At 43.8% G+C, this 27,451-nt stretch overlaps 1 protein-coding gene across 2 annotated transcripts in view; it reads right to left on the reverse strand.

The window, feature by feature from the left end:
* Positions 1-27,231, reverse strand: part of ACMSD (aminocarboxymuconate semialdehyde decarboxylase) — a 48,994-nt gene extending 21,763 nt beyond the window's left edge. Inside the window, exons 1-8 of one of the 2 annotated variants that reach the window (XM_045560120.1) lie at positions 27,049-27,231; positions 20,218-20,262; positions 11,911-12,007; positions 9,817-9,866; positions 8,243-8,479; positions 4,734-4,827; positions 1,982-2,077; positions 713-885 (exon numbers count right to left, since the gene is read on the reverse strand). In XM_045560120.1, coding sequence (XP_045416076.1) covers positions 713-885; positions 1,982-2,077; positions 4,734-4,827; positions 8,243-8,479; positions 9,817-9,866; positions 11,911-12,007; positions 20,218-20,262; positions 27,049-27,105 — 849 coding nt within the window. In that variant the 5' untranslated portion in view covers positions 27,106-27,231. Of the gene's footprint in view, positions 1-712; positions 886-1,981; positions 2,078-4,733; positions 4,828-8,242; positions 8,480-9,816; positions 9,867-11,910; positions 12,008-20,217; positions 20,263-27,048 lie in introns of those variants that run through there. The other variant, XM_045560121.1, reaches the window with a different exon arrangement.
* Positions 27,232-27,451: the final 220 nt, after the last annotated feature.

Here is a 27,451-nt window from a genome sequence, read left to right on the forward strand (position 1 = left end):
GAGAGCGGCTGTAAATACAGATGAAGCTTTGCTTGCTTGCCACTCACCTCCTGCTGTGCACACACCCCCCCTACTTCCTAACTTTCATGGAAGATGGTTTTTCCACAGACAGGGGGCTGGGGGCAACAGAACTCTGTGGCCTGGTCCCCAACAGGCCGTGGACCTGTACCAGTCCGTGGCCCAGGGATTGGGGACCACAGCTCTACCATCTTCCCCGACTCCCTGTCCAGTGCCAGTTCCCAGCCCTGCATTTCCCCCCTTTTAATGTTCCAGTTTTCTCCAGTTAGTGGATGAGGACAGTTGTGTTAACAATTTACCCAACTAGTAAGAGGTAGAACCAGGATTTTAACTCAGGTCAATTTGACTTCAAAATAGTAGCTCTTTCCTATTACCATGTTGCCCTGTGGCATTTTGGATTTATATAGAGATGTCCCTAAGGAAGAGGAACTGATGTGGGGGAAATTCCCAGCCATATGGATCATCAGGGATTTCTGTGGCATGTGTAATGGTTCCCTGGTGATACACACTCTGTGTTGAGGGAGGCCCCAGAGAGGATCTGCTGTGCAAGCAAACCTAATCCCAAACCTCTCTGTGCCTCTCCTTTCTTGTAATGCCTTTTCTTCCATCCCTTTTTTGGAGAGAGGCCAAGTAACTGGTTGCTGATCCAGCATTGTGCTCCCCATAAACCATTCAAATGGTAGACCCGGCTTACCTTTCCTATGACATCTGTTAACAGCTTGAGGGACAGAGGATCATGCACCAAGGAGTCTGTGTAAAAGGAACCAAGGTATTTCTTTGGGTTAATTGGATTGTCCTGGGCACACAGATCTGGCCGCATGCTGAATCCATGAGAGATTCTTCCCACTGTGAAGGCGAAGGAACCACCTGCAAGTAAAACCCATTGCTGAGGGGCTAGTGTTGATCGGAAAGGATCCCTCAGGCCTGATGTTGTGTGCAAGGAGTCACCATAACCCAGCTGATTAACAGTAATTACAAGGGACCCATTGCATTGCAAATGCTGGGAGATGACCTAGAAGAAAGGACATTAACTCACCTAGAAATTCAGACTTGAGAAATTTATCCTAAAGAGAGAAGTCAAGTGTGTAAAGATATGTGGCCAAGTTTTTCAAATGTAGTGTGGTTATAATAGCAAAATACTGAGACAGTCTGTGAGTTGGGGACTAAATCATGACAGCATATCCATAAAATATAATGTGTGCATGAAACCATCAAAAATAAAGCTCTTTCACTGACATGGAAAGAGTCTGTTGAGAAGGAAAAGCAGGCTAGAGAACAACATGTATAGTTTTATATTGTGTGTGTATGTGTGTGTGTGTGTGTGTGTGTCCAAGAGTCACAAATTCAGTTACCTACAGGGGCCAGGCAGGCAATGGAAATAGATGAAATAGGCCTGTTTGTAAACAATGGAGAATGGTAGGGACTATTGCAGACTGGAGAGAGCTCATAGCCTTACTAGAGGGATTTAAATAAAAAACAAACCAAAATAAAACAAAAACTGTGCCAAGCAAAGTAAATTTGCCTACAAAAATAGAATTTGGTCCCCAAACTATCATATGATTAGAATGATGGCTGGAAGGATGTTACGGACTAAATTGTATTTCTCCAAAATTCTCATGTTGAAGCCCGAATTCCCAATGTGACTGTATTTGGAGAAAGAACCTTTAAGGAGGTAATTAAGGTTACATGAGGTCATAAAGTGAGGCCTTAATCCAGTAGGACTAATATCCTATTGGACAAAAGAGCTTGCCCCTTTAATGCACAGGAGACGGGCTATGTGAAGAGGGTGGCCGTCCACAAGCTAGCAAGAGAGCCCTCACTAGAAATCAACCCTGCCAACACCTTGATCTTGGACTTTTGCCTCCAGAACTATGAGAAAATAAATTTCTATTGTTTAAAAGTCACCTAGTCTGTGGCATTTTGTTATGGCAGTCTGAGCTGACTAATACAGATAGGGTTTTACCTCCATGTGCAAAACACACTTTCAATTTAGGAAACTTCTCAAACACTCCACCCATGATCATGGAGCAAATGGCCGTGGTGGTCTCTGCTGGCATTCCTGAAAGAGGAAATAGTCACAAGGCTCAGGGCTTGTCATCTCAAGCAAGAAGTTCAGTGACGTTAATGGCTGGGGAACTGTCAGTGCTAAGCAACTTGGGGTCCCTGTGCCCCAGCATGGCTTGGCTGTATACATTACTTTGGCAAAGAGAACCATCTGAAGCTTCCTAATTGCCACTTGCAGGGGGACATGTCTGTCGCTAGAACAGTTGTGGAGCCAGAGGACCTGACGTTTGCCCCGATTCTCTTGACTTCAGTTTTGGATGTAGGCAAGCAGAGTGTAATGAGTCTGGGCCAACCCCTAGCTCTAATTTTCTGCTTCCTGGCCCTCGACCAGTTATTTAATGTCCCTGAGCCTGCACTTGTTCACCTGTAAGATGGGGACACTGTTGCCCATCTTGCAAGGCTACTGGGGAGCCTTGCAAATGATGATGTCAGTAAAGTTCCTGTGCAGAAATTCACGTTGGAGATGCTCAACAAATATTAGCTGCCTCTCTGTGTCTCCATTTCCTCATCTGTAAAATGGTTAGTTCCTGCCAGTTGCTTTGAGGATTTGGTGGACAGCACCTGGCACTTAGTGATTGCTCACTAAATATTAACTATTATTATTCCTGCTAACTATTTCTTGCCTCTTGGAGCTGAGGTTGAAAATACCTGGATCAAAATGATTTCAAGTGCTTTGTGCTTCTAGAAGAAGTAACTGATCCATGTCTGATGCCTTCGCGCCCAGTGAGCCAGTCTGGGCTATGTTGCCAGATGACTGCTTTTCAGACTGATTCAGAAATCTCTGACTGCTCCACAGCTGTGCCCTGCCCCTTCTGGGGAGGCCTGACTCTCTGGGCTGCCGAGTGGGGCTTCCTTCACCAGATGCTCATTCTGCCCTGGGCGGGTTGCTGCTCCCCAGACAGAGATACCCCCGGCACCCCAGCCTCCTGGGAATTCTGGAAGCATGATGGATTACTATCCATCTGGGAGTGGTTTGCAGACAGAGCTTCCTGAAGGCAGGGAGATGGACAGTATCACCTCCTGTGATTCTGCTTTCCATTAAGTACTGGAACAATAACCCCACAATCCATTCTCCTTACAAGAGCCAAAGTTATATTTTTCAGTGTGAATTGGATCATGACCTTTCTCTACTGGGAATCCTCCAATCTACTAGTGACCAACTTTGCATCTCAAATAAAATTCTGAAATTAGCCTGATTGTGATCTGTGTACCTTTTTATTATCTCTTCCCTCTAACCAGAATATAAGCTCCGTGAGGGCAGAGGATTAGTTTCTTCCTCAGTGCCAAGTACAGGCCTGGCCTGTGGAGGGGATTGATATGTACATAAATTGCATAAACGAATGGTGATATGACTGTATGCAAATGCTCGCCTCTGTTTTTCATGTGGGAAGCTGCAATATAAATAAGTTTATGAGACTTGTCAAGTGTTGTGAATAAGGATGAGATTTTCTTTGAAGCTTGACAGCACTGGGCCTTTTAGTTTATCTCTTCCTGCTAATTGTGGCTTAAGAATTTGGTGGAGGATGGGTAGGAAGCTGCCTTACTGAATACTGTGGTCTCCAGCAGCAATCACAGGAACATATAAAATGTCAGAGCAGAAAGAGACCTGTGAAGGAATCCGGACAGCATTCTCATTTTACATATGAGAAACGGGGGCCCAAGGAGGTGAAGTGATTTACTGTGGATTATACAGTGTAATACAGACTAAGCTGGAACTGAAACTCAGTTTTTTTGACTTCTAACTTATTGCTCCATTTAATTCTTCATGGTGGTTGGCATTTTGCTGAATTCATAATTAATAATTATAGTAAGTGGGCTGGGAAGAGAATGGGTAATGGCCCTCCTAAAGAAAGTCCAGTGCTTTTTGTTTGGGTACCCATTTTCCACTGGGTTTGTAGAAGAGCTGTATTTTTCACTCGTAGCTCCAGAATTTTGCATCTGTTCTCCATCTCTTCTTATCAAGACTGATAAGGAGAGATTGGACAGGCCAAAACAGAGGCTTCTCATCTTTCCCTTTCCCTTACCCTCGTGTGGAGCTAGGAATGAACAGTGCAGGAGGCAAAGGGCAGAGGAGAGGAGCAAGCAAGGACAACTGTACGCCTGAGTCGTTGACGAGCTACGGCTTCAGATCCGTGGGTGGAGGAAGTGGACCTTCTACTTGTAATTCCAGGGTTCTCATTTGTGAGAGTTGATGCTATTATCAGCTTCTAAAAAAATCTACTAGACAGGGCGTGGCTACTTTTTTTTTAGAGCCTCTTTGGGAGTCTATGTGGCAAGGTTGCTTTGGAGTCAGACAGATCTGTGTAAACTCCATTTTTACTTATTAACTCTGTGACTTGGGACAACTTACATAATCACTAGAAGACTCAGTTTCTCCATCTGTAAAATGGTCACTATAATGTCAACCTCATAGGTTAAATACATGATTTATTTATGATATAATTTACTTATGATTATATCAGATACGATTAAAATTAAACGAGGTAGTGTATACTGCACTGATCTGTGTAAGGGCTCAATAAATCGTAGTTGCTGTTACTCACAATCCTGTTAATTATTCATACTTTCTCTGTTTGACATAATAGGGTTCCACAGATGATTGGAAAAATCCAAGAGTTGGCTCTGTGTTCCAGACCCCAAGCAACACAAACCTACGAGCCAAGGGAGCCAGTATTTGTCCATCCGTCCATCCATCTGCATGTCCCAGGGATGCACAAACAGGGAACAGTTCAGCCTTTCAGCCGCCTTCAAAGAAGCGATGAGAGAGAGAGAGAGAGCACGAGAGAGAGGGTTATTTGGATGAGCCAGCAAATATTATACAAGGTACTGTTTTGGGGAAAATTGCTTTTCTCTGAGTGTATATTGGTCTGGATCAATAAACTAAAATACTTTTTAAGTTGTTCCATGATCTATATAAAAAAGTCATTGACAAACTCTGCTTCTGCTTGGAAAATAAAAGGGAAACTTAGAATTAACAAAAGGGGGTTGGTGGATTTACCATTGAGTTTGCCGAATTTAATATATTGTTGGCAAAGCAAGTGTCAGGAAACATCCACCATTCAAACGTCTTGGCTGAGAGCAAAAGGCTCAAGGACTAATCCCACACCTCAAATATGGGGGAGATTTTCCCTGCTGGCTCCTGCTCGGTCCCCTCCTTTGGAGGGACTGCTGAGATTGCATCCTTGGGGTCAGGGGGAGAGCGCTCCGTCCTTTCCCCCCACTTGGAAACCTGAGGCTGTGGAAAGTGAGGAAGTGATGGGCTGGGAGCTGGGGGTTCAGTGCTGGGCTGGGGCAGGCTGGCCTGACCCAAGCCATCCGGCCACTGACAGTGCAATGCTGGGTGGAATTTCTGGGGTCTGCAGGCACTCACACAGCCCCAGGAGCCCAGCTGAGTCCCCGGACAGTTTGCTGGGAATGAGGTGACCTCAGAGAGCAAAGAGCTCTTGATACCTCCTCCAGGCAGGTCCTGGGATGAAGGCCATGGGCAAACCTGCTCCAGGGCCTCCTGGGAAATGGAGATACCATCTGGATGGAATGACCTTTATTTAACAAAATTGTTTAATTAAAAGAAGTCCCCTCCACAGGCATTGAATATTAGTGCTTACCAAGGTTCAAAACAGATTTCTCTTAGAACATCGCTTTCCAAATACATCTGGGTGCTGGAGTGACTCATCCCACCTTCATACATAAATATTTGTGGTAACCAGGCTGATGCAATGTGACTTGTGTACATAACATTTTTGAAGTGGAAAAACAATTCTGACACAAGGGGGTTTTGGAAGTGGCAGGCAAAGGGTAAATTGAAGAAAGCACTTCTAGTTCAGCAGGTTCTGGGGAGCAGAAGAGGTATAAGCATTTGGAAGGGAGAGGAGCTAATTGGTTTCTGATAATGGATGTAGGTTGGAAAGAGAATAACAACTTCTTGGGATAGTTTGGGCTTGGCAAAGGCACGTGATCCTGGTATCTCAGTGAGATTTGACTCCTCATTAGGATAAAACTTTATTCTATGTGCCTGTGATAGTTTGTTTCTATTCAATTCAAATCAATCTGTGAAACATGATACAGAACACAAAAAGAAATCACTTATACTCTCAAAATCGTAACTAACAGTAATTGAGAACTTACTGTGTGCCAAGGCTGTTATAAGAATTTTACAGTTATTAACTAGTTTAATCCTTTGTGAGATAAGCACTCTTATAACCCTCATTTTACAGAGAAGGAAACTAAGGCAGATAGAGGCAGAGTGACTTACTCAGGTCTTGTGGCTGAGAAATGCCAGAGCCATGCAGTCAGGCAGTATCATTCTGTCTGCCTCATACCGGTAACAAAGAAACTGCCCCAAGCATGTGTGTGGGGCTCACTTACTAAGAAGGAGATAAGGGGACAGGTAGCCGCTCTGGAGCACCAGGTTCACCTTGAAATGACACAGCCAGCTTGGCTCCTGGTAATTCCTTTTGTTTGCTTCAGCAGGTTTTACTGACGCAAGCTAGAGAGCAGTGAGGCAGGCAAGCCTTGCTAACCAAATAAAAGTGCTGTCACCTCCAGGACATCACCAGTCCACGGGGGCCAGGATGTGCTCCTGAATCCCCTCAGAGACTGTCAGCCCCTAAAACAGTCTTGTTAGAATGATTGCTGGGTTGAGCTAGTCACACAAACAAAAGTATCCATGTGGACTCCAACCAACTGCTGTTGCTTTTTAAGCCCCTTAGTAATTCATAAACTCAATTCCAATGAATAATAAAATGACTTGCAGCTGAAGTCTCGCTCACACTGTGCTGAAACAACTTGGATGCACAAGTAAATAAATCCTCCTTCAAAGCTCATTAAAGTTTCTGGAAAACATTCACTACATGAACTAAGCCACTGCAGCCAATAAGCTTCAGGGAGTTCAATATTTAGAGGAATATTAAATATTTCAGGTCATTTGGAGGCAATTTAACAGATAATCCTCCAACTGGTGGTCAGTTTAGATATAAACATGGAAAGAATTTTGCATGTATAATAGTTAGAGCTCAATAAATATTAAATGAATAAATGATCAGAGATTACAGTTCCTGGTGAGTCCACAAACAACTATTCATTATTAAAGATTGCATTTACAATGAAAATAACAGAAAGCAATATTATTATAGTTCTAGCAGGGAAGTAACAAATTTAGAAATGCAATTCAGTAAAGAATTATGCATCATGAATTCTGGTTCTGAGGAGAGATTTAGTTATAGAAAGAATTGAAAGTAGAGGAAGAGGAGGATGGAAGGATAGGACTGTGGGATTGTGGATACTTGAAGTTGGGTACTTCAAAAAGAATGGCACTGAATTTTTGAAAATATATTTTATCATGAAATATTTTAAATATAGAAAGCATAAACAATAGCGCAATGAACACCCATATACTCACCATCTGCTTTCATCAAATGTTAACATTTTCATGGCATTATTTTTTATTATGTACCTTATTATATTTTACATTTTCAAAATATATGGCTTAAAAAGTATCTTAATTGAGGATTGGTTAAATCAAAGCATATGTATGTATTGGAATATTCTGCAGTTATTTAAAAATCATGCATTAAGAGAATTTTCATTTGGGCTGGAAATTTTTAATTAGGATATAAAATCATATGTGTAACAATTTCAATTTCATTAAAATATAGATATATGCAAACAAAAAAACAAGTGAAATGTACTGTGACAATGGTTACTTATCTTTGGGTGGTTGGATTATGGGTGATTTTTTTTCATCTTTATACTTTTCTGTATTTTCCATAATTTCTTCAAGATCATGTCATCATTTTGAAAAATGTTAAGTATTTTTTTCCAAAGCAAAAAGAAATACTTTTTTTTTGCATGTCATTAATATGGTTCTTATGCACAGTGGCAGTGACGAGGGTTATGTTTTGGCTTCCAAGTGAAAGATTAAAAGGAGAGAAAGGGAGATAGAAAGATGAGAGATTTGACTGAGTTAACTCAGGGCTGGCCGAGGAAGCATTTGTCTCTGTCCCTTTTCTGTAGAGTGGTCCGCTCCTTTTGGGAGAGCTGTTTCCTCCCCTTCTACCTACATCTGACATTCATGGACATCTCCCTCACCCTCCCAGGGTGGTGGCGCTTCCTCTCCTCCCCACCAGCACCCAGCAGTGGCTGGGCAGTGCCGTGTGCTCACCGCGTAGACAGGGAAGAGTTCCTTTGCGTTCAGGTCCCACTCATTGACATGGGAGCCAATCTGGACCCCGGGAAAGCCCAGCTCCTGCACACAGCGCTCCATCTCCTTGACGGCCAGCTCGGGGGCCTGCATGGGCAACGTTCCCAGGCCCACGAACCTCCTGGGGTGGCTTGCAACGGTGGCAGCTAGGTCATTGTTTAAAAGCTGGCACAGGTTTAAAGTGTCGTGAGGTTTGGCCTGGTGACGACAGGAAAGGGAAAACTACGTCGTTAAAACCTTCTTCTTTAGATAGTTGCTCTGAATAACGCCTCTTTGTGGCTAAAATGTTCACTATTCTCAATGGCTTTACCACATCAGAAAACTGAGGCATAGATTGGGTAAGATACTGGCCACAGAAGACCCAGAAGCCGATCTTTGTAAAAAGCTAAGAAAACTACTAGTATATTGCTGATTAATTTAAAAAAATCGAGGCTAGAATCAGAAGGGAAGGACACAATTACTGGATCTGGCATCCTAATGCCAGGGATGGAATGTGGACGGGCCACCGCCAACTTCAGAAAGATCCTGAACCCCCCACCCCCAGGAGGCTCAGCCTGGCCAAGGGCTCATGGACCCCTCCTGTCCCTGCCTGTCCTCTTCCCCATCCTTCCTGTTGGCTGTGACATTCAGGGCTGTCCTTAGCAAAATGCTGAGGCAAAGTTTGCTTTTGGTTCCCCTACCTTTCCCTCCTTCCCTGTTTTCTTTTCTTTCAACATCACCCCACTGCCCCCAGCACTGCCAGGACTTTGGTACTCTCCTGCAGTCCCAGCTGCCCAACCTGGTAAGTGCAGGCATATTGAGTTCTGAGGGTGTTTTAAGTAGTGAATCTAATCACAGGAACAAGTAAGGACTGAATCACTCTCTAATACAGGGTTTATGAACACGGGTGGAGGAAGTAAGTGTGAGCAGGTGGTATTTCCATTCCTCCTTAAATCACAACAAGAGTGAATATCTGCTTGACTGAGCAGGTACTGGGTGCACTCCCCGCTATGCGCAAAAATTTCCCTCCCTGGTCTCAAATTCATGCCTGAAACTTGTAGTGCTTAAAATTTGTTCACTTGGGGTAGGGACTCCAACTTCAGGACTCCCCTTCTGAATTATATATATATTTCCCCGGGAGAGGTAACATATGGCCATGATTATCATTCTTACCTCAAAATCATTCTCGCCCCGGAATACACTGGCTCGTCAGTTCCCCAGCGAGGCATTGCTGGAATGAGTCACCAGACAAGCAGGTTCTGATAGAGACTGAGGCTGGTCTGGAACTGCACTGTCCAGTGGAACGATAATGCGAGTCACATAGCCACATGTGACCACTGGCTACTGTACTGGAGCAAGGCTATGGCTAAGAGGGCAGGCCTGGGAGGGGACATTGAAGTGGGGGAGGCTGAGGGACCCTCGCGATCTCTACAGGGGAGGGCAGTTGGGGGGTGCTCAGTGGGACCAGTGTTCAGACTTGAGGCATCTGTTCACTTGCTGGGGAGCTGGATGCGAGCCTTTACCACCAAGGAGATGGTTTGAGGTTTCACACTCACCCAGTAGCTAAACATGACGGGAACGGTGGAAAGGGCTTGCACCGTTACTCCTAGACACAGACACAAAGAAAGGCAAAGCTGGTGAGAAGCATGGCCCGCGCACTCCTGCCTTTCCCACGGCCAGGTGGCCACGAGCCTCCACCCCAGACTCCTGCTCTCCCTCCCTCGTTGCTCCTCCCTGCACCCCTTCTCTCAAAGCCCTTCCCCAGGCCCCCTCATCCCTCAGCCTCAGGTTCTAGGGAGAGATGTAAAGGTGGGACAAAAATGAGATCATTCAAGGAAAACTAACTGACCCCGTTTTCCAAGGGTTATTTCTACCTTGCTTCCTGTGAAATTTTCTTTAAGCAAGACTTTTTCGGGGTTTTCCATCTTAGGTCATGCATAGGAGAGTGTATCTCTGAGCCACCTTCCCTGCCCTCTAATTTAGCTCCAAAGTGAGCCTAGCTGGAGTCCCATGGTCTGGAATATCAAGAATGGGACCCCGAGTTTGAATCCAGATTCTGAGATGCCAAGAATTGTTTTGCTTCAAGAGCGCCTAACTCCTAGGGAGGTTGTAGGGATTAAATGAGTTAATACATGTTAGGTGCTTAGAATCATGCCAGGTAAAAAGTAAATGCTCAGGAAGGGCTAGTCAGGACTGTTCTCTAAAGGACAGCCATGAATGAAAAACCAACACAGCAACAACCAAAGGGGACACATGCACTTCATCTATACTGCAGCCCTAATCAGTGGTTTCTGACACCAGTCATACACGTCTCATTCCCATTCGTTTTCTCCGTGAAAGGGTGGGCCCTTGCTCTAGCTTCACATTTACAACAAAACCTTGCGGTTTGCTGTAGTTCTGGGAAGCATGTTCTTTCTCCAGCTCCTCTTCCACCCCAATATACTTTTAGAACAGGGGTATGTATGCTATGTTCTGCGGAATGGTCTACAGAAGTGCTTCAGGTTTTCAGCAAGGTTCAATTTGAATGTTGCTTAAATGTATTTTTAATTGTTAAAAAACGTACAAAGCAATGTCTGAACAAAGGTATCTTACAATAAATTCTGACATGCCAGAGACCTACTCCTTTTGGGCCAGCAAGTTAACTCCTTTTTTGCAGACCTTGGAATAAAATGTCTCCTGCCACCTCTGTGTGTATATTTGAAATTCTTAGACTTTGTCTTTGATTAGGAAGGTGGTAGATCTAAAGTGCTGTTTTATTTGTGTGCTTGAATTGTTTATTTTCTAGTTTAGATCTTCCACCAAGGTAGAAATTTAGTTCTGGCAATGTCGGCAATGTCAGTGGTGGTCAGTTCCCCTTCACAGCCCGTGGGCGTGGCTCACGGGTATCTGGAGGGCCTGGTGCATTTTCTTGGCGCATTCTTTCCTCAGGTGGCACAGCCAGTGGGGCAGTACCACGTGAAAGCATAATGTGGCCATCATGTCATATTTAGATAGTCTTTGAAATTAGTTTAAATCATGAGGACTTGTTTGATTTTTAAATATAAGGAAGGCAAACTGTTCTTAGACATTGTAAGCAATTCAGCTTTGAAACAAAAATTTCCTAATTTTCTTCTCTCAAATTTCTAGATTGATTTTATTAATATTTAGGGTATTCTGAGATTGCACGATTACCTTTTTTTTCTAAAATGCTTCCATTTCCACCCCTTATATGTCAATGGAGATGTTCTGTGTAGAATAGACTGAGACAGACTAAAGCTAGAAATTGGATCCTAAGTCTCACTAAGCAGGTAATCAGCATTCTTCATCTGTGATTTCTAATTTTTACTATTTTAATTTATTCTATAGTAAGTAAATACTATATATTTGAACTTCAAAATGTTTTAAATAATAAAATGCCACTTTTATCTTTTTGATGATATAGCATTCTCTTTTAAAACAGGATATAACTGATTTTAGAACATTTTAAACCCACACTCTAAAAGCATTGTGGTAGAAGGCGCCATCCCTCCCCCAGTGAAGCTGAAACAGCATGTCCCAGCAGAGAAAAGGGATCAGAAGTTACCACTACACAAAGTTGTTAACAAATTTTAAGGGCAGACCTTGCTTTTACATCAGATGAAAACACTGGTAGCATTTCTCATTGTAAGTACCTTTTTGATCCATTTCTCTAATTCGAACTTCTGGATTCCAGCAGTTCTCTTGGACCACTCTGAAGACTTTCCCATCTTTCAGCATCTTTGCTTCTCCCTGAGGCAAAAAACTCACATTACAACAAGCAACCTAAGCCCATTTGGTACATGTGCTGCCGAAGCAAGCACAGCCTAAGCGCATTTGAACTAATCTTTCCTTATATGCTTGGGAAAATGTTTCTTCCCTTACATTGTTAGGGATTTTTACTTAATCCATGCAGAAGTAGAAATCTGTTCGTTTAACAAAATTCAGCGTTCCTTCCTCATGCTTTTCTTCGGCCTGGAGTTGAAGGGGTGTGCTCTGTGAATGTCAGTGCCTGGACACAGAGACAGCAAGGTCATGGTCATGCCTTTCTCGGCTGTATGACCAAGGACAGCTGATCACCTTGCCGATCTGAACCACTGGCTACTAGACCCAAGGGAGTGGCCTACTGCCTGGAAAACGTTAGATCTATAACATTTTAGAATTGGAAAGAACCTTTGAGATAGATTGTCTAGTCCAACCCTCTTGTTTTATAGAGAAGCAACACATGGATAGTGAGAGTAAGTGATTTGTCCAACAGAGCGGTGCCCACTGATGCCAACACCTGTGGGAGGAGGTGAGCAATGCAGTCAGTCAGTCTAGCAGCACATACAAAATTCGGAGCTGAGTTGTTCACTTCCACCAGGCATCATGCCTGCCTATACACACTAAAACAATTTTTATACATTTTTTAAAAATGACAAATAAAAATTGTATATATTTATGGTGTACAACATGATGTTTTGATATATGTATATATTGTGGAATGGCTATATCAAACTAATTAACATACTTGTTACTTTACATATTTTTTTGAGGTGAGAAACACTTAAAATGTATTCTTTTAGCAATTTGCAAGTCTGCGATACATTGTTTTTAACTATAGTTACCATATTGTACAATAGATCTCCTGAACTTATTCCTCCTAACTGAAATTTTGTATTCTTTGGTTCTGTCCCCATTCTTTCCCCACCTTTTGGCCTCTGGTAACCACCATTTTGCTCGCTGTGTCCACATATAAGTGAGACCAGGTAGTGTTTATCTTTCCACGCCTGGCTTATTTCACTTAGCATCGTTCCTCCTCCAGTTTCATTCATGTTGTTACAAATGGTATTAACAGGATTTCCTTTTTTTTTTTTTAAGTGACAGGCTCTCAAATTTGGCAAAGAAGGGAGTGAACAGGGGTTATGGTGAAAGAGAAATAGTTGGGAAACAACTTTTATTTAGCAAATTAGAGGTTTTATTTTGCTTTTGGTCCTTACTTGGAAAGCTTAATCACCTGAAATTCCCAGTATAGCAGAGTGCCAAAGAGCATGGTGTTTGCATTCAGACAGACCTGGGTTTAAATCTCGTTAAATGACTTACTAGCACCATAAGTAGTTATGGGGGCCTCCAAATTTAAGCCTCGCTTTTTGTGACATTATAATTATCATGCTTGGCCACCCAGCATCTTTGGAACATATCCTATGCATGAAGAAATATTCACATTATGATTCTGCCTTCCCGAGCTACAATCCAAAATTTGCTTTCCCATTCTCCCTCGTAGCTGGGCATGGCATGTGCTCTGGGCTCTGTCAATCAGATGCACTCACCTGTGACTTTGATTTGGAAGTGAACAGTGTGAGGAAAGTAGGGATCGGGCAGAATCAACCTGTAGACAAGGGTGCTGTCTGAGGTGTCAGAGGTGACTGAAGCAGCAGTGGCAAAGCTTCTGGGTGCCAATCTCAGCAGCGTCAGCATGAGCATCCTGTTAGTGACTGGGAGTGGCGACACTGGCATTGTTGCTGGAGCAGCTTGCTAAGTGTGCTGTGGGCATCGGTTGTGTTAGCACAGCCTCTGAGCTTAATCTCTGGCCCTCCCAGGAAGTCTGCGAGCTCCTTTTCTAATTAAATTAGCTAGAGTGGATTCTCTTGTTTGCAATTAAGAACACCGAGTAATACTGAAGATTCAATAATAGAATGTTTGTAAAGAACTTAGCACGAAGCCGGAGAGCATGCTCGATAATGGCCAGATATTATTGATACCATTACTAGTAACATATATTACCAACTGCAAGGGAGGAAATCTAGTTTCTCTGGGAGATGCATAAATAAGTTTTCATTTTAGACAAAGCAGAGTATGTTAAAGCTGGAATGGATCATTTAGTTTAACTCTTGCATTTCACCAATGAGTCCATGAGGTGTAGTGACTTGTCCAAAGCATATACTTAGTTGGTATAGAGCTGAGATAAGAATCCAGGTTTATGAAGCCATTTTCCATCCCGCCAGGCTGATATTTGGCAATTGGTGTAGGCAAAAGTTAATTACTATAATTTCCTCAGGAGTTTGATCTTCTTTGAGGGCGGTGACCCTCATTACATGGCAGGAGAATCAGACTCACTAAACTTCTCTCTTCACATCTTTCATGTAGGATCCATGGTAAGAAAAATGAATGATAGCCACTGTTAGTGGAACTCTTTCTGAGTGGAAATTGCCACAGAGCAGCTGTGCTCTATGAAAGACCCCGATTCTCATTGGTTTTTCAGCCAGAGTTTTGGGACCTGACAGCCATTGTAAAGAATCAATCCTTATCCCTCTTACTTTACATCCAGGAATCCAGTGTCACTGCAGGGCTACCCATGTGCCTCAAGGGTCAGCAGCTGCCGCTGTGGGAAGGGACCGGGAGTTTCTTAGGTCCTAGTTTTTAGCATTGACCTCACTATCAACCAAGATCTTAAACTCAATTAATAACCAAGTAATTGGAGCAAACTGCTCTAATTTCTGCAACCAGAGCCCAATCCCACTTTTCCCCTAAACTCTCCAAAGAAAACTAAGGTTTTTTATTAAGTTAAAGAATTCCCCCAAGCAACCATCACTATCCAAATAACCCATTTTAAATACATCTCTAATATTTTTAAAGCCAAACTCCATCTCAGAGTCTGATTCCCAGGGAATCTAACCTGTGGAACTTCTGATTTTTACGTTCTAGTTCTAATACTGTTGCCAAATATGTCCAAATATGGCTGGCATTTCAAATGCCGAGTACTGCATGATCATCAGAAATGTATTTTCAAACTCAATATTTCACCATCAGATTTCCATTCTCCTCCCCCCACCCCAGTGCCCACTCTGGCTACCCCTCTAGACCACATAAGCTGCCATGCTGGTTGGGCTTGTGTTGGCAGAAAAGGGCCCAGCCCATGTCACTAGGAAGCACCTTCTGTAATCACTCCAACTCCCACATGCCAAGGTTCTGAGGGACAGCTTCCCAGGGGGGTCCCACCTCAAACTCGATTTGCTCTAGCTGTTCATCTCTCTCCCTGGCCTGCACGTCCTCCTGGCTTGGCCAATTCTATCCTTGATGCCTGCATTATCTTCCTTATCCCTCTGAGCCTACATTTCTTCACTTCCCTCTGCCTGACATGCCAGCATCTAATCCATTTCACAATACCATTGATTCTGTCTCCAAGATACATCCCGAAACCATTGGTCCACTTCTGTCCACCTTCACTGCTCAGCCCTGGTCCTTGGCCTCTTCCTCTCTCCTGGAACCCTCCAGCTCCATCTCCTGGCTTTCCTTCTGTCCCCACTCCCACCCAGTCTCCACAAAGCAGTCAGACTAAATGTTTAAATCCCCAACTCCAGATCCTGCCACTGCCCCATTAAAACTCTTGAATGGATTCCCATTGCCCTGAAGGTAACATCCAAACTCCCTGCCCTGGCCTGAAAGACCCTGTGTGATCTAATTCCCGCCTGCCTCTAACCCTTCCTCACATGCCTGCATCTTTATAAATAGTCTCTTTTATTAACTCTTTTCAAAGTATTCTACTTTAGGTGGGACATTTGTTTTCTTTTTGGAATCTGAATGATCTAGTTTTTAAAAATGTGCCTAAACATGCTGAATAATACTATGTCATTTATATAGGTGCATGCATGTATAAGTGTTAATAAAACCATAGGAAAAGGTCTGGAAAGACACCCACCAAATTGTTAACAGGAATTACTTTTGAGGATGAGGAATGCTGGTCCAAGGGAATTGTAGCTTTATCTCTAATGGCTTAAATTTTAAAGGAAGTATTTATTCAAATATTACCTATGTAATACAATTAATCTTAAAAATAAAACCATATGAGGGAATTGAGGCCAGGTGGCTCATGCCTGTAATCCTAGAACTTTGGGAGGCCGAGGTGGGAGGATTCCTTGAGGAGTTCAAGACTAGCCTGAGCAAGATTGAGACCCCATCTTTACAAAAAATACAAGAATTAGCCAGGCGTGGTGTCTTGAGCCTGTAGTCCCAGCTAATTGGGAGGCTGAGGCAGGAGGATCGCTTGAGCCCAGGAATTTGAGATTGCGGTAAGATATGATGACACCACTGTACTCTAGCCCGGGTGACAGAGTGAGACCGTTATCTCAAAAAAGCAAACAAAAAACATATGAGGGAATTGGGCTAGATCAATGGCTTTCAGTTTGGGCTGTGACCCCACATTGAGAAATCTATTTTTCATTGTCATGCAGAATACCCATATGTATCCATTTATACAGATACAAACTGAGACAAAAGTTTCATGAATCATTATTTACTCTTACCATGAGTAATGTGTTCTGCTATTTTGTTTTGCAATTTATGTTATTTTTTAAGCTGTCCTAACCCACTACATTGACAATATGACCCATTATTGGGTTCCAGCCCATATTTTCAAGCACTGAGCTAGATGGTCACCAGCCTTACAGTTGTATGATTCATTATCTTCATAAAGATTGCCCCCCTGCCTTAGGCTCCCCACCTCCTCTGAACTCCCTTACTTTTTATTATCTCTTTCATTCATTTAGCACAAAATTACTGCTATCTGTATGTTCTTCATCCATTTGGGTGTCTGCCTGGCTACCCGGAAAAAGGAAAATCATCTTGAAAGCAGGGACCAGGCAAATGGGTATCTTAGTCAGCTTGGGCTGTTGTAACAAAACACCATAGAGTGAGTGGCTTAAACATTTATTTCTCCCAGTTCCAGAGGCTGTGGAGTCCAAGATCAAGGTGCTGGCCGATTCAGTCCCTGGCGAGGGCCCTCTTCCTGGCTTGCAGATAGCTGTCTTCATGCTGCATCCTCACGTGGTGGAGAGAGGGGGCAGGCTCTCTGTCATGTCTTCTTATAAGGGCACTAATCCCATCATGAAGCTCCACCCTCACAACCTCGTCCACCCTGATTACCTCTCAATGTCCCAGCTCCACATGCCGTCACGTTGGGGGTTAGGGCTTCAGCATATGAATTTGGAGGGGACACAAAGATTATCGAAACAGTAGGGAATCAGACAGAATTACGCTAAGTGTGATGTAAAAGAGTGTGTGTGCGCATGTGGGCACACTTATGTTCCCAAGGTCCTGAGAAACACTCAGTGGATGTTTCCAGATGCTCTTGACCTACAGATTTGAAGTGGGCCCTGTGTCTACCCTCCTGCATTGTAGTCTTTAAAATGCTCCCAGGTCAGGGCACAATCCCACCCCCATCCCACGCAGCTCCCGGCAGGTCCTTGTACAAACCAAGGACTGCCTTGCTACTTACACTTTTATAAACGTTCAACCAAAGAACAAATGATGGTTTTCAGTTCTGAGCAAGCCTGTACCTTGGCAAACAATTATCCCTCAATTTGTTCTGAGAGCACCGAAAAACCAAAGGTTAGGAAGAGAAACAAATAGCTCAAGCCAGAGAAATGTTTTGGAAAGACCTTTCAGAGAACAGGGATCTCTAGGGTAAATCAATCAGGAGGGCAGAAACTATTTCGTCACCAGAGGAATGTAGGAAAATAAAAAGAATTTTCAAATCCCAAATACTGGATTTTCTCATTGCTGTCAGCCTAATTTACATAATTATATACATTTGCATATTGTTTTCTAGTGACTCTAATCCCTGACCACTGTAATTATGAAAAAAACAGATTTAGTTCTGTTTTGTTTTGCTGTTTTGTTTCTGAGAGAGAAGGAAAGAGAATGCTACTGCTTTGTGGACTACCATTGTATCCAATTTTGCTGTAAATAAGTAGGTCAGTAGATGTGACTGGAAAATATTTCCTTCTTGTTTTCTTTTGGAGATTTACTACTAAGTTTATGAAATCTCTGGACATTAAAATACAATGAAACAAAAGCTATTTATTTAAATCCAGTATCGAGGGACAAACTAAAGCCTGGGACATGGAGTAAGAAAAAAAAAAAGTTACAGGCTGCCTGTCCCTGCAGCTGAGGTTTCCCAGCGCCCCTGTGATTGGCTCCACTGTACAGTACTGTCCCCTGGAGAGGCTGGAGGCCAGCGCAGTGCTCCAGCTGTCAGGCTGGGAACGCGCTCTCTGAATGGGAGAAGCGTAGCACAGTGTCGAAATTGGCACTTCGCAGACACTCTTTGCAGAAGGCGAGGATGAGCTGTCCCAGAGGTTCTGGTGTTTAGAACTTTTTAGTGATTCCCCCACTGCCTACAGGATCAAGTACAAACTAGTAAACCCATTTCGGGGCCTAAACCCCTAAATTCTTCAAGGAGCTGTCTAACGAGGCTTCTGCCCTCCTCTGTGGCTTCCCACCGCTTTGCTCCCCAAACTCTTATCTGCCTCCACCCATTCTCTGCAGAGCAGGCAAAGTGGTCTTTTAAAGCCACTAAGACCCTCCAGAGAATTTCCACTGCATTGTGAACACAATGCAGCGTCCTTAGCATGTCCCGCAAGGCCCTCTGTGGTCCCAGCCCTGCCTGTCTTGAGTGCCCCATTTCCTACCATCTCCCCACCCGACTGCCTGTCAGACACATTATCCTCCTTTCTGTTCCTGGGACACCTCAGCCCTTTCCCCCCGGTGGCCTTTGCACCTGCTCTTTCCTCAGCCAGGAACACTCTCCCAGGCCCCCCTTTCCCACTCCCCAGGTCTTTGCCAGGCCGCTGAGCAGCCAGCCAGTCTCTCACAGCACAGTTTTTTATTCCATGCTTCGAATCGAACATGCTGATTTGTGTCCTCCTAGAATTCGAGCACTGTGAGAGCAGCGACAATGTCTGTCTTGTTCACCAGCATATTGCCAGTGTCCAGACTGGTGGGCCTGACATAAAATAGGTTTTAATAAAAATTATAAGGTTCTCAAACTTGAACTTGCATCAGAATCACCGGGAACCTTGTTTGAACAGATTGCTGGCCCTCTCCCCAAATTCCTGACTTGGTAGGTCTGGGGTGGGGCCCAAGATTTTGCATTTCCACGGAGTTCCCTGGTGATGCCGAACCTGCTGGTACTGGGACTACAGTTTGCAAAACACTGGTACCAGCCACAGCTTGAGTGCTTCAGTTCTGGGCTGACATATGTTTGACATTTCCATGCCTTTGTTCCCTGTCTTCTTTTTTCTGGAACATTGTTTCCTTTATTCTTTGGGCAAGCCTCTACCCCTATTTCAAGATATGGGATGGGCATCACTTCTACCCGGAGGCCGCCTCCCATCCTTGGTATCCAAATCTATGCCCCTCGGCACCTGGTGCGAAGGTGGTCCTCACCCATCAGGCTGCATTTGGTCAACCCTGCACATTAACCGTGTCTTTCCAGACACGAGTCCTCCAGGGCCTGCCTTAGTCGTGTCTTTGTTCCAGCTGGAAGCCGAGGAATGTTCCCTCTGAACTCCGATCGGGCATATGATGCTTCCAGAACTGAAGGCATCATCTTCAAAAATGAAGACCAGGCTCTGTGCAGACCTAGGCCCTGGCTCCCTCACAGGCCTCAGTATTTGCAGAATGCTTCGTCCCGCCTCCCCCCTGCCTTTCTCTCCTCTCTTTTTCCTCTTATCAGACTCAACCCTTCATAACAGTGGCTTCTCCCCTTTGTGTCCAATGTTTAATTTCTCCAGCTTGTGCTCAAACCTAACTCTTCTGTTTTTTTATTTTTAAGTCAGCCTTAAACTACAGTGATAACCTGTAGAGAGCACCAGTTCTCTTCCTTGAGGCAGGGAAATAAACGCTCAAATTGGTTCCAGGGCACAAAAAAAAAAAAAAAAAAAAAGAGAGAGAGACAGAGAAATAGAGAGAGGAAGATTTCCCTAATGGATTCTCAAATTCCAGTTTTATTTTCCTGGTGCTCTTTGAAGTCACCCCCATTTTTCGTAGTTATTCTGAGAAATCTCGGCGCTGCTCCCTTGCCTACTGCAGTGTTCACAGGCGGGCAGGTGAGCTGGGTTCCTGGAGGCCCTGCCTGCAGTGAGCCAGCCCAGGGTTCAGGATGCCCCGGGCCCTGCCACGCTCGTGCTTTGGGAGACACTCACCTTGCCATGGTGTTGGAGCTCCACCCAGCCGCCGTAGCCGAACCTCTGCAGTGGGGAGAAGCACAGTTAGGCCTGAAGAGCAGAGAGGACCGCACTCAAGGGCATCCTTAGGGCAAAGGGTCCCAGCTCCTTTTGAAGCATCACCTCCCCATTTTCCCTCATAGCCATGTATCATTTATTCAATATGTATGTTTAAAGTATTTTACTTTTTTCCCTTCAATGTATTTATGCAGAAGAAAATTCCATATCTCAGAAGTGCTGGTTGTATCTTTTCTCCTAATGCAGTTTGAAATTTTAAAATGAACATTAACATTCAAAAATATTTGTTCATGTACCACCTGAAATCATTTCAGGGATCACCAAGTGTACACTGGCCATAAAGACCACTCTTTAGGAAATACATGACTCTTCAAACTCTGGGTGGCAGCCCATGAATAGACCATGACATCGGTTTAGTGGATAGGAACCCAGACATTTTAAAAACATGAAATGGCACGTGTAGCAGATGCTGCGGTTGTCCCACTCATAGTCCTCCCTCTGACACTTCTGTGCACACCGGCCCACCTCCAGCTGCCAGTGCCTGCGTTTCTTTGACTGAGGATCTCCCTTTTGATCCTGGAATCTGCTGCGATTAAGCCCTGCTAGCAGGTCAGGAGTACCAGGAAATCAGCCCCCGCCTCGCCCTCCACCCAGCTGCTCTCAGCAGATGATTGAGGTGGTTGTGCATAAATTCACTGAGTACACTGCACCCTCCCCGCGGGCAGGATCGCTCTGAGTGAGGCTCTCATTCCACACTGAAGACCAAACTGTTCACTGGCTGCCTTGTTTTTCCTGTCTCACTTCCCCACTTCACTGGTGTTTCCCAGGATCATCTCTGAAGTAAACATACTTGTATTTGAATCCTTGTCTCAGGGTCTGTTTTCTTGGAAAACACACGATAAGACAGCAAAGGAATGGAATGGAATGGAATAGAGTAGAATGGCACCCATGTGGTAAGTATTGGTTTCATGAAACTTTTTTCCATTTTATGTACATAAATATTTGTGCTGAGTCTCCTTATAAAATATATTTCTTCCTGGGGGGGGTCGTTAAAAAGTATTGAAAGCCACGGCCTAAGAACACAGATATATGTAACTATTTGTTTTATCATATCATATCATTCATTCATTTATTCTTCAAGCTTTCATGGAGTCTAGTCTATGACCAGTGTGACTGGTCAGAGAAAATAAAAGTGCAACACGGTTCCAGCCTGTGTGGGGCAGGGTCTTGAGAGGGTGGGGCTGGGGTAGACAAGGACTTGCAGAGCTGCAGTAATCGTGACACACACGGTGACTGAAGTGCCAGGGCTCTGGGAGCCTGGGGCAGGGTGCTGACCCACGCCTTGGCTGGGGGTCAGGGAGGGAGGTTGAAAAAGTAGTCTGGGCTCAGATCGGAGAGGGTCTTCTAGTGTCCAGGATTTCCACGCTCCCTGGCGTGGCTCTTGGAGTGTGATGTGCGAGAGGGAGGAGTGGAGGCAGGAGACGACTGTGTGAAGAAGCTCCCTGACACCTCTGAGTCCTGTAGCAGTGATGCATTGTGGAGTGAGGCAACCGGAATCTCAGCTCAACTTCTTACACGTTGCGGCTGGGTAATGCCAGGGTGCAGTGGTTGGGTCTCATGTCCTGGCAAATCCAGGGGATTTGTCTGGAGGGAGTCAGGTGGTGGTGGGTCCATCTTCCTAGCTCCCCTCTCACCTCTAGACTGGGATGCTCTGGGCCCAGACCCTGATGCAGCCTAGGGGTGCTTGTGTGTCCCTCTGCCTGTGACTGGGGTCTGCCTCAACAGGCTTCTTAAGATTTGGATTAATTCTATACCAGTCTTAGTCTACCCAGACATAAGGTCTTTTCTTGAGTTCTAGCTCCAAATAATCATACTAACTCTGGAAATCTATCTGCTTCCTTCCTAGTGCCACAAGAGGACCCTATTTTACAGGCTTCTCCCTGCACCCACCCTCGCCCTTGCCTGTGCCCCCAGCCCTGCTTCCCTCCCTTTGTGCATTCGGTACCCCGTGCTCTTCCCTTCTCTCTCCCTGGAAAAAGTGTATGTTGAAGGAGGGGACGGAACATGACCTTAATCGGTTACACTTTAGAGTAAACTTAAAGCTTTGTGCTCTCCAACTAGAAACTTGCCTTTGATATTTTATCCTCATTGTAGAAAAAAATATTTTATTTCCTTCTTATTGCCTGCTTTTTTCTCTTTCTTCCTCTTTTGCTTCCTGCTTCATTCTCTTTCTTTATTACTTTTGTTAATTCTCTAAGGAACTTTAATCCATACGTTAGCAGATTAGAGAAGTATTCCATCTGGGGAAGGGCAGGGAGGTAGAGGGAGGCAGAGCAGAGGGATCCTGCCACACGCGACAAATCACTTGCAAGGTACCTGACTGCGCTGGAGTAAAACATCTCTAAGTCACTACTTCCTTACGTGTGAAATGAGGGGAAGGGGAGTAGCTGAATCATAAGGTTTTATGGGAATTAACTGAGATGATGCACATGGACATATTGACACCAGGCCTGGTTTACAGAAAGGGCTTCAACGATGGTAATGATGATGATGTCGGTGATGGTGGCAATGGTTGCAATGCAGTGGTGGAGGTAGGGAGGTGGTGGTGGTGGTGGTGGTTGTGGTGGTGAGTATGGCGGCAGTGGTGGTACCAGTGGTGGTGGTGGTGGCAGTGACAGCTGGGGTGATGGCAACAGCAGTGGTGGTGGTGGCAGTGGTGGCAGGCAGGGATGGCAGTGGGGGTGGCGGTAGTGGTTGGTGGCAGGCAGGGATGGCAGTGGGGGTGGTGGTAGTGGTGACAGCTTTATTTCACCCCTGGGTGGAATACCCTGGGGTCAGACACTAAGGAGATATGTAGGAAGGAGGCTTTTGTCACACTGTGTTCTTCCCTCCTTTTCCCAGAAAGTATAAAGTACTCGAGTTACTCCACAGGCCCCTTCCAAAGACCTAACCTATTTAGGGCAATTTTATTCCGCTCTAGGTCTGGGCTGCACACAGTCCCCTGCTCTCATCCTAGGTTGAGCCAACCCTGGGTCTAAAATTTATGACCCTGGGAGTGGTTTTGGTCAAAGCATATGCCAGGAGGCATTTACAATCCAAAAGTGTTTGACTGGCAATCACCAGTGTCCCATAGGCATTTATGGGCAAGCCAGATAAAAAGCAAACATAAAACATTCAAGGAATTCAGTTTTATATACGAGAGATGTGTTTCTGAAATGGGCATATATGAATCAGGGTGGATGAAGTGAATGACATTTTCAATGTCTCGGGGACCTCATACCTTCATGAGGTTAATAGTGAACCTCCTTGGTGATAAAACCAAGTATCTATTTCCTCAGAAGTGTTGTTTAAGTCAAATTAAGTCAGGGAGTTTATCTTCTAAAACCTTAAAATGATCAAGTGAAATTAAATCATTGCTAACAAAAGAAGATGTAAATATATGATTCTTTTATTGAAGGCCAGAATTATTTTTACCCCATTTAAAATTGGAAGAATCTTTGTAAGCCCTACTAGTGGGCACATAGTAGGTGGTCAGTAAAGCCTCGCTGAAGGAAAAAGCTGAAACCTTATCATCCTTGTTGCTATGGATAACCCATTGTAGATCAAGCTGAAACATCTTTCCGTGTGGCCTCTTGGGCCCCGACCCTCCTCCTTGTGACAGCAGAGAATGTGGGTCTTGATTTATCAGAAACAATTTAATCAAGTGTCCTGAATCCACTGTCTTTCCACTTCAGATAGATTTTTTCCAAGGATCTGAATTGTAACTCTGAGTAAAGTTATTATTAGCAAGTGAAAATGAAAAGATTTCTCAAGTCCCAGGCCTCTGTACTCATGAGTTAATCATCACCCTAGGCATGTTGGTTCTGCTTTTCTGTTTCTCCATTGTAAAAGAAGGTCAAGGTTATTCCCACAGCAGTATTTTCTTGGGCCCGTTTTCTCAAGGTGACTGTGGTGGTGCTCTGGTGGGACCACCGTGGTCCCACGTAGCTCTGGGATTCTGGGTTCATTTCTGAGTTTCAAGCAACTCATCTGTCCAGTTAATAATATAAATCTTAATCTGCACAAGGTTTTATATGAATTAAATTATTTCTCTCTCCCTCTGAGTACAAAGTACTATTACTGTTATTATAATGATGATGAAGAAGTGCCTTAGCTGTCTGCTTGCAGCACATGAGATTGCTGGGGAAGAAGAAGCTGGTTTATTGCAACAAAATACCCCTCCCCCTTTCAAGGCAATAGCTGGAGATCGGAAAGGGAGGCCAGGTAGAGCCAGCAGCTCATGAGTTTGGGGAGTTTCCAGGGGACGCATCTATAGCTGTCCTCATGGCTTTGTATCTCTGTTTTCTAAGCAATTTTCACAAAGCCATTCGGGCCCTGCATGAGGTGGGCCCCTAGAGAGGCTCTTGGTGACCAGTTCTCTGCTCAAACTGCGGGCAGTCTTGGGGTGGGGGGCAGGGAATGGGATGTGAGGTTGTGGCACAGGACACTGGATAGAAAGTTTTCTCTCTCAGCAAAGAGGAGGCATCATTTTAGGTCCCTATGGGTCTTCCAGGTGGGGAAGCCTCAGGATGTATGGAAGAGGCCTTTGCGCTTGTGGCTTATTTGGGAACAGCTCCCAGCACCCAAAAGGAATGGCTCACTGGGGCCCAGGTTTAGTGGGAAGGTGACCATTCTTCCCAAAGAGTCTGAAGATTAAAAGAGTGTGTTCTCCAGGAACAGGGTATTTCTCTTAGATGGTGGCTTAAATCAGTTTGGGGGTTTCTGAAGCCTGGGTTAGAGTCTGAATCCCACACTGGGAATGCAACAAGAACAGTCAGAACAGCCAGCCAGGTTCTTCTTTGTACAATGAGCCTTATACCTGCCTGTGGGGGGAGCTGAATAATCCTTCTTTTATCAATGAAAACATCTTAACTATGACTGGCTTGCTCTCTGTCTTAGTCCATCCAGTTGCTATAGCAAAATACCATACACTGGGTGGCTTAGAAACAACAGAAATTTATTTCTCACAGTTCTGGAGGCTGGGTAGTCCAAGATCTGGTGAGCACCTGCTTTCTGGGTTTTAGAGGGCACCTTCTAGCTGTGTCTCACATGGTAGAGGGGGGCAAACAAGCTTCCTGGGGCCTATTTTATAGGGATGCTAATCTCTAAGCCTCAAAATCCTTGTCTGGACAAGGAGGTGGACAACAAGGAGCTCTGACATTCTCTTGGTGGGGGGTCACGTTGGCCACCTCTGTATGGAGGGGAGAGTACAGGTGGGCAGTGTCCTCTAGAGACCACCGTGGTGGTTCCCAAAGCATTTCATGTGGATGATCTTTGATACTCAAATAGAGAGAAAAGCTGTAATATTGGAGGTAATGCTATGTTCTGGGGCTAGAACAAGGGCTATTATAAAATATTAACACCAAATGCTAAAATCTGGATTTTTCTAAAACTCTCAGATTAAGTAGTATAGTCTATTTCTTCCAATGCCTGTATCCTAAATTAATTGACTCATTGCATAATTCAGCAGGCAAACACTCATGAATGATGGGTAGAAAATGGTAAGCACTGTAAGATGTAAGAAATCGTATGCACCTTCCAAACAAGCCAGATGTACTTCTCTGAAGTAGCTCATGCATCCCTTTCCTACAATTATTACCATTGTGAAGTTATTCTCTAATAAAATATGACAAGGACAACAACATTGAGAACAGCATATTCCCACATAAGCATTTAAACTCCTTTTGGGGGGAGGTAGATTGATAGGTTTTGCTTTTACCATTAGCTGTAACAGCATAAGCTTTCAAAGATGGTTCAGCATCACCTGTAGTTTACAATCTACAGTTTCTACACCCATCTCAAAGAAACCCTTAAGATGAACATTCTTCCAGGAGACAACGATGAAAAAAATTTGTTTCCTCTACTTGCACAATGAACTACATTTTAATTCCAGTTTGAGTTAATTTATTTTTCCTCACTTGAAAAGATAAAACGTTTTAAGTGATGTGAACACACTAGAAGACTGCTAAAGATTGGGCAAAACCTGATATTAATCCTGAACAAACCTCTAGCCAATTTTAAATTTCTTTCATGTTCCCCACCTTCCTTTTTTAGAATCCATTCAAAAGTCCTTAATGACAGAAAGAAATTTCCATCTTTAGAGAAGCACAGAGAGTATTCTTGAGAGATAGTCATTGTACAAAGGCTTCATGTCATTTATTCTAGGGTTTTTTTTTTTTTTCTGATATGCCTTCTATCTAGTTCTTCATGACAAGGATTTACAGCTTAAAGAAGATCAAAAAGGAAAGATTTCAGTGTCTTAAAATAGACTACAAATTTTTCACAAAGCTAACTTTTGGTGCTTTTAAAACTTACTTTAAACATTTTGGAAAGGAGATATATTTTAGAAGTCCTTGAAACCTATCACATTCCATGTTTTAATAGTCTTTTACTTGAAAATGTAGCTTTAAATTCTATAGTTCCCATGTATCTTCCCAGCAGTTGGAACATATGATTTTAAAAAGGTAAATCTGCCTGACTTAAATTGTCCAGAAATTTTAAAAAACGCTTCATTTGAGGGGAAAAAAGGATTTTGAGAAATCACTTATTTCTTTAATCCGATGTTCTTTCAAAATAAACATAGAAGTCATTTTTAAAAACTAGAAAATCAGATCTACCAAATAATTTAAAATCAATTCCAAAGCAGAGAAACTTAATATCTAACTCCCCCCAAAAGAGAAAGGCCTATAATGGAGGCATTTGAGAATCCCTGGAGAAGTTTCAGAAATAATTCAGCAAATTAATTACCATTACCTTTTTCAGATCTGGCCATTCTTTTGGTAGAATATGACTATGGATATCAATTTTCATCTTCACAGGACAAGAGAAGTATGTAAGGAAAGAATTTTTGATATCAAGAGATCTCTATGAAAACTATGGAGTTAAATGATTTACTCAATCCCCTTCCAGCCAGTCAGCCCAGCCCGCCCAGCCCACTCTGGGTCTGTTAGAACTGCTAATTAAAGTTCAAAATTCTGTTTATTTGTTAACCAGGTTTTGTGTCAGCACTCTGGTAGTCAGGACTCTGGGGAAAAAAAACCAAAAAAAAAAAAAAAAAAAAAAAAGGACTGTACTCAACCCTTTGAGGTCAAAAAGCAAAGCAGACTTCTTTGAGTTTACAGCAGGTCAAAAATTGACTAAATTTTCTTTTAAAAAT

Source organism: Lemur catta, chromosome 8, assembly GCF_020740605.2.
Source record: "Lemur catta isolate mLemCat1 chromosome 8, mLemCat1.pri, whole genome shotgun sequence".
In the NCBI taxonomy this organism is placed as follows: domain Eukaryota; kingdom Metazoa; phylum Chordata; class Mammalia; order Primates; family Lemuridae; genus Lemur; species Lemur catta.